This window comes from Sapajus apella, unplaced genomic scaffold, assembly GCF_009761245.1.
Source record: "Sapajus apella isolate SASKATOON/1434 unplaced genomic scaffold, GSC_monkey_1.0 scaffold85, whole genome shotgun sequence".
In the NCBI taxonomy this organism is placed as follows: Eukaryota; Metazoa; Chordata; class Mammalia; order Primates; family Cebidae; genus Sapajus; species Sapajus apella.
Window position 1 is genome coordinate 4,326,397 of NW_022437025.1, and position 7,548 is coordinate 4,333,944.

Sequence of the window (7,548 nt, forward strand, 5' to 3'; positions counted from 1 at the left end):
CCTTAGATCACCCAGAGCGGACACCCACCGCCTTAGATCACCCAGAGATGACACGCACCGCCTTAGATCACCCAGAGATGACACCCACCGCCTTAGATCACCGAGAGATGACACGCACCGCCTTAGATCACCCAGAGATGACACGCACCGCCTTACATCACCCAGAGATGACACGCACCGCCTTAGATCACCCAGAGATGACACGCACCGCCTTAGATCACCCAGAGATGACACGCCCAGCCTTAGATCACCCAGAGCGGACACGCACCGCCTTAGATCACCCAGAGATGACTCGCACCGCCTTAGATCACCCAGAGCGGACACGCACCGCCTTAGATCACCCAGAGCAGACACGCACCACCTATACTCACTGCCTTTGCAACCCAAGCATTCACATGTGTTCAGTGTTCAGTTAAAACTGGAGGATTGTATGAAAATATACTCACATCAGAAATTTTAGCAAAAGAAACCTGTTGGGGCGTCTCCAGATCTGCACACACCCGGTCCCCTCTCACACACCCTTTGCAGCTACTTTGAGAATTATCTGAGCATTCAGGGGACTCAGCCTCCCATTTAAATTTGTTTCATGGCAGTGTCCTTGATTATTATTTTCTTTTACCCATGTCACCCAGGACATCAGAGGGCCCCAACCCCATTCTCTGATCCAGTAGCTCTCTTCCGCCCTTCAGGGACAGAAGCTCCGTTCCTGTGCTGTTGAGCACAGTGGCCGCTGGCGGGGGAAGGCAGCTGTGTGAGTGAGGGTCTGAGATTTCCTTTCATTACACTGAATTTGAGGAGCTGCTGGTGCTGCCGTGGTGGGCAGGGCCACTGTGTTCGTGGGGACGTCACTCCACCTTTGCCAGCAGGAACTGGACCAAGTACAGCTGTATTTTAGCACGGTGCCTCTGGTGACTGGAGATGTACCCTTTCATCTCCCCGTCACTGCTTTCACGCTTGATCTGCGAATAGGGGAACATCCCTGTGACTGGCTGAGTCTCTCTTGGGATTCACTGTACAACCCCCTTCCCTGAGCCTGCGGTTCTGGACAAGGGCGCGTCTAATTGCAGTGCACGTGTGTGGCTACATTTACTCAACACAGAACCAGCCACCGGGAGGGGTTTTCCTTGGCTCCTCCAAGAGCCAGATTTTACCTCCTTGGGGCGGTGTTGACTCTATGGAGGCCTTCAGAGTCCACAGGTGCAACCAAGGAAACACAGGGGCATCCTCACAGAGAAGAGGGCATAGTGGGGAGTTGCTGTTGATAAAAAGCGCCTAGGTGTGGTGGCTCACGCTTATAATCTCAGCACTTTGGGAGGCTGGAGCAGGAGGATCACTTGAGGCCAGGAGTTCAAGACCAGGCTTGGCAACATAGCGAGCCCATAGTGAGACCTCATCTCTATAAAAAATAATTTAAAAATTTGCCAGGCCTGGTGACACACACCTGTAGTCCCAGCTACTCAAGAGTCTGTGGTGGGGTGGCTTGAGCCCAGGTATTTGAGGCTGTAGTGAGCCATGATCGCGCCATCACACTCCAGGCTGGGTGACAGAGCAAGACCCTGTCTCAAAAAAATTAAAAAGTCACAGCTGATTCCCCAGTGAGGCTGAGGCCAAGGCCAGCTGACCACTGTGTGCCACTCTGTGTGTGCCCATCCACACTGCTCTCTTGGGGAGGCCAAGTTCAGGTGGAGAGGGCACCAGCCATCCGCAGGGCCAGCAAACTCAGCCCAATCCTGCCGTTCAGCTGAGTGTCATCTGCGGGTGTGTTTCTGCCTCCACAGCAGAGTAGGCAGTCGCCAGGGACCATGGCCCGCAAAGCCCATCACTTCTCCTACCTGGCCCGTACAGAACACGTTTGTCAGCCTGAGCACCTGTGTTCTGCCGAGAGCTTCTCTCTGGGAGCAGTGGCATTTGTCTGCGGCCTCCGTGCTGAGGCATGTGGCCCAGGACCAGGTGGCCATGCCCTGCAGAGCGCCGCGCTGAAGCGAGGAGGTGCACTCAGCCCCTCTCTGGTGGCTTTTGTTATTCTGTGATGACCGATTGCCTTTGATCCGTATCATTAAAGGTGTCTCCCATTCCAGGGTTCTATGCAGTGTAGACAGGGCATTTCATAATAGTTTAAGGAATTTTTTTTTCTTTGCATTTAAAAAAAAATCTTGAGAGTCCACTCATATAAATTTTGTGTGGCATACTGAAGAATAATTTGTACAGTGGAATGGGAGAGTACTGAAACCACTGCCAGCTGAGGAGGCTTCCTGTGATTCTGCCTTTTCCAAGTGCTCATAAATGCCTTCTCTATTACATGTTTTCTGGACATATTTTCCTTTACTGGAGCAGCAGCTGCCCAGATGAGCCAGGGCTTAGGAACGAGCCTCCAAAGACAGTTGCTAATTCACAAGCTGCAGGGTCATCATTTTAGGGCCTTTTCTACCTTAAAGGTTGGAAAGAGACCAAGCACTGGAAGCCCTGAGCGAAAAGCAGCTTGGTGAGAATAGCCAGCTGCACGCCCGGGGCCCGAGCGCAGGCCACTGAGGAGATTGTGCATTGGCAGCTGAGCTGCGTGTGCCGCTTGGGTTACCGTTGCTAGTGGGCCCTAGTGACCATGGACGGGGCTGTTACTCTTTGGTCACCATGGAAATCCACGGGAGTTGCCAAGGGTCTGGGCTTTGTTTCCAACAGCTGAAAGACGACGCAGTTGCCCTGGTGGACGTGATCGCGCCTCCCGACTTTGTTCTGGGCTCACCGATTGGCAGAGCCGACGGCGAGGTAAAGGGAGGACGGGGTCTCTCAGGGGTGCCCCAAGGGCCGATAGGCATTTCTGCGGAGCTGAGGTGCTCCTGTGGGTCCGGGGCCTGGTGTCTCCTGGGAAGTGGTCACACGTGGGGAGCTTCTGTGGGGAGGTTCTGGGAGAAATCGGGGGCAGTCTCTCTCTGGTGCTTCACCATGCTGGCTGCGTGGTTGCAGGGGACTTGCCCGTCCCCTGCCGGCCCCTTCCTCCCAAGATGGGGTGGTGGCACTGCCCACCTGCACAGGCAGAGGTTGGAGGTCCACACACTGCAGCCTCTGCTCTCCTCCCACTCCCCAGTGGCCTCCCCGGGCCCAGGTCTTACCCCCATCTGACCCCACAGGGTCTCTCCCCACCCCTGACCTAGAATCCCCAGGACACTCTGTCCCCTCTGACCATCCATGGCTGTCACGGGGGCAGCCTCCCCTGCCCCACCTTCCCCCAGTTGCCTCCCTGTGGCTCCCCAGCTCTCCCCCAGCCCCCATGTTCCAGGATGATTCCTTCAAAGCAGATGGGGTCAGGCCGCTCCCCTGAGGGAGCCTCCACCAGCCTCCTCGACTACCTGCCATGCCTCAGCCCCATGCAGCCACCGCCTCCCTCCAGGCCCTTCACCCCACGCTCCCCTCCTGCCCACCAGGTCTAGCTTCACTGCCCTCCCCGTCTGACATGCCAGGCTCCTGTCCACCCCGGGGCCTTGTGCCCGCTGCCCTGGCTGCCTGGAATGCCTTCCATTCTTTCAGCATAAGCTGACTGTCACCGCCTTGGAGAGGCCTTCTCTGGCCTCCGGCTGAGGCACTGCCCCCAGGCATGTACCTCACGGGGTCCTGCCTCTCCACTGAGCACGTGTCTCCCTCCCACCCAACGAAGCCCTCGAGGGGCGACCATCACAGGTCCACTGGGCGCCTTCCAGCACCCCGCTGCCTACAGGGCTGTGTCTGTCTTCTGCTAGAGGGACTTGGCGTGTGACTATTCATGTGCCATGCCTGAAGTCCTTTGGCTGTGAGCCACAGAGCAGGGTTTATCCCCACCGCTGTCCCCTGCCCCGGCACCGAGTTCTTTCTGCTGAGGCCCCTGCCGGCACCTGGGTCTCTGTTCAAATGGAGATTGAGCCTTAGTGGGTGGGAGCCTCCCCACCTCAGTCCTCAGGGAATGCTGACGTCTGTACATGAGCCCTTACTGGCTTAGCCAGGGAGGGCCCAGCACCTGGCCTCAGCATGGCCTGGCTACACCTGGGTTGGGCTAGGTGTGCCAAGAAGCAGGTGGTGCTAGGGGCTGGGTGGGCAGGGCAGGAGGTGAGAGTTCCGTGGTAGGAGAGGCAGGGATGCTCACGTCTGCGGAGGGCCTGCTGTTCTGCTTCAGGTGGTTGGCCTCTGGCCATTCCCCAAACCTACACAGCCAGATGATCACTGCTGCTGAGAGCTGAGGTCAGAGAAGCCCGGTGGGTGTCCAGCCAGTGAGTGGCAGAGCCAGGATTCGGAGAGAGAGCTGCGCCCTGCTGTAGGGAGAGAAGACTGCGGGCGAACCTTGGGCCTTGGGGGAGCACATGGGAGGGGGACCTGCCCCAGTTGCCTCCCTGGGAGATGCAGTCTCACCAGGAGCTGGGGGGCTCACCAGGCAGACAGGCAGGCATTCGAAGAGACGGTGGAGCCAGACCTGCCATGGAGGGAGGACCCCTGGGCACATGGGACTGTCTGCCCCCTACAGAAGAAGCCGGAGTGGCCACAAGTGTCCACTTGCTGCGCCTTGCTGTGCAGAGGCAGACCCGGCTCTGAGGCAGGGAAAGGATGGAGGAAAGGAGAGCCCATGCCATGATGGAGGGGTGCCTCTGCCTCTGGGTTCTATAGTTAAAACCAGAGCCGACCGGAGGTGTCCCTGGCAGGATGCTTTATAAAACGCACATTCCTCACCCAGCGTGGTGGCTCACGCCTGTAATCCTAGCACTTTGCAAGGCTGAGGCAGGCGGATCCCTTGAGCCCAGGAGTTTGAGACCAGCCTGGGCAACATAGTGAAATGCTGTCTCTATAAAAATTACAGAAACTGAGGTAAGAGGATCACTTGAGCCTGGGGACGTTGAGGCTGTGGTGAGCAGTGGTTGCACCACTGTACTCCAGCCTGGGCTTTAGAGTGAGACCTCATCTCAAAAAAAAGTACATTCCCCCCAGTTGCAAGGAGCTGGTGTATTAACCAGGAGCTACCAGGTAAGAAATTCACTATAAATGAACAAACAGAGCTGTAGGTGGGTTGACCAAGCCTGGTGCTCAACTATGAAATGGAGCCAGGAACCCAGGCCCTGTGGGGCAGCAGCCTGGGTCTGTGCCTATGTCTCTGGAGCCCAAGGTAACAGAGTGGGGAGCAGGGTTGCTAAGTGCATTTAGCAGGTGCAGGCAGAGGGGTTTCTTCTAAGTAAAATGGGTCAGTGTAAGCTGGATGCAAAACAGACCGCCTCCCCAGGCTCTCGAGATGGGCCGCGCTGGCCAGGCTGCCCTTTCCCACGCTGTGCAGGTGAAGTGTCTGCTCAGCCGCCCTTCATCCTTCGTCCTTACGTTCTTCCTCCAAGATGGGAGCTTCTCTTTCCAGCTTCTCAGGCCGCTTGGGCTGAGAGCAGTGAAGTCTGCACATCCCGTAGGGGAGTGCTGGCCTGGGGACAGGACAAGATGGGCAGGGCATGGTGGCCCAGATCCAGGAATCGGCCAGTAAGGCCCACCTGGTGAGGGCATGCTGCTGGTGGCCACGTGCCACCTGTGTGGCCTGGAGCTGCCTGGGGTGTGAGAGCAGATGTCTGAGTAGCTCCTGCTGCAGCCTTGCAGAATCCTGTGGTGGCTGCACTTACTAAGAACCACGGTGTTCGCTCCTCACAATCTTTTCCTTTTTTTTTTTTTTTTTTTTTTTTGAGATAGGATCTCACTCTGTCACTCGGGCTGGGGTGCAGCAGCGCCATCTCAGCCCACTGCAGCCTCAACCTCCCGGGCTCAAGCGATCCTCCCACCTCAGCGTCCCAAGTAGCTGGGACTACAGGTGAACTCCTCCACGCCCAGTTAATTTTTTGCATTTTTTTTAAAGATGGGGTTTCGCCGTGTTGCCCAAGCTGGTCTTGGGCTCCTGAGCTCCAGCAATCCTCCTGCCGCAGCCTCGAAAAGTGCCGGGATTACAGGCCAGATCCAGCACTTTGGGAGCCGCCCCACCCAGCCAGTAATTTCCCAAGAAGGGGGCAACGGTGATTTTCACTATAAATGTGTTTTGTGGTACTTTATAATTGAATTTTCCTAATTGTTTTCTACTTAAAAAAAAAAAAAGAAAGAAAATGTTTATATAAATTAAATTTAAGTCATTTTAAAATTTTCCTAAAAAGTGACAGAGAATTTCTTGTGTTTTTAACAAAAACTCCTATGAGAAGAGTTACATTTGCACACTCAGCCGTCTGGGGATCTTTCTCTTCTTACTTCTTCCCTTCATTTGCTGTGTATGTGTTGTTTGCAGCTCTACAAAAACCTCTGGGGCGCTGTCCTGCAGGACAGCAAGGTGCTGGAGCGGGCGTCCTGGTGGCCGGAGTTTTCTGTGAACAAACCTGTCACAGGAAGTCTGAAATCGAAGCTGTAATGGCACCAGCACGCATTCAGCTAAGTCTAATGAAAGTGTGGAACTACTGAGGATGTGGACCTCAAATTCTGATTCCAGAAGACGCCGGAGATTGCGGCCACCTTCTGAGCCCGCGCCTCCCGAGGTCGCACCTCCTGAGCCCGCGCCTCTGCCCCTAAACCGTTGATTGGCCCCACCGCCAAGGCGGATGGGAGGGAGGTGCCCGGCCGGCCGAGCTAATCTGGGATCGTGGTGATTTGCAGCGTGGAAAAGAAATGTGGATGATTATGTCTGCCTGATGCACTGTGGGTTTTTTGATAGTTAGAAGTTTGCACATTCAGTGCTCAGGGTTCAGCTCCTGACTGTCAGGTAGACTGCCCGTAATCAGGGATTTTCTGCTCAGACAACCTGTGGTTCGTCCTGGTTTTTACGGAGCCCCACTTCATTAAGGGGTCCACGGTGCCAGTCTGGTTCTTTGTCGGCTCTCCCTTGGCTTTGTCACATAATCAGATTATGTCATAACCTTATTAATTTGCACATAGACCATTTGAATGTCATGGAGGAACATCTGTTTGATTACTTTCTTTTGTGGAACTGGAAATTTTCATCAAGGAAATTTTTTTTTGAATCCTAATGATTTGAATGGGCAATTCAGTCTCCAGCCCCTCAGCTGTAAAAGAATCACTTCATTCATAACATGTTTGATCTGTCTGTCCCTGCAGTCTGTGCCCAGCCAGCCCTGGGCACGTGTGGCCCGTCCCGCGGCGCTGGCCACAGCCTGATTGCAGGCCAGACCGAGGCCATCGGTGCACACCTCCCCCAGTCACTCCTGCTCCCCGCAGGGCTGGGGGCTTGGCTACGACTCCCAGTCTTCAGTTCCTGGAGCAGTGCTGTCTTGGCCTCTGGGTCCTGCTTCTTAACCCCTGATCAGCCAGGGCACAGAAGGCCTTTGTCATCAGTAGCAAAGGCCTGGTCACTCCGGTACTGGTTTCCTCACTCTGGTACTCCCTGATCCCCGTGGTCACCCTTTTGTCACCACAGCCAGGCAAACACATGTGACGCTGTGGGTCTCCGTGGTGCTGAACCAACACAGACCAGTTCTTCTATTCCCAAGTAACCCAGAGAATTTCAGAGCGTCTAAAGGGCACGGTCCAGAATGTTTTTAAAAGCTGAATTTCCTGCACCAGAAA

At 55.3% G+C, this 7,548-nt stretch overlaps 1 protein-coding gene across 4 annotated transcripts in view; it reads left to right on the forward strand.

Moving 5' to 3' along the window:
• ACOX3 (acyl-CoA oxidase 3, pristanoyl) overlaps positions 1-7,051 on the forward strand; it is a 54,954-nt gene extending 47,903 nt beyond the window's left edge. For all 4 annotated transcript variants that reach the window (XM_032254046.1, XM_032254049.1, XM_032254047.1 and 1 more), the window contains 3 exons: positions 2,677-2,763; positions 6,260-6,483; positions 6,514-7,051. In XM_032254046.1, coding sequence (XP_032109937.1) covers positions 2,677-2,763; positions 6,260-6,379 — 207 coding nt within the window. In that variant the 3' untranslated portion in view covers positions 6,380-6,483; positions 6,514-7,051. The remainder of the gene's footprint in view (positions 1-2,676; positions 2,764-6,259; positions 6,484-6,513) is intronic.
• Positions 7,052-7,548: the final 497 nt, after the last annotated feature.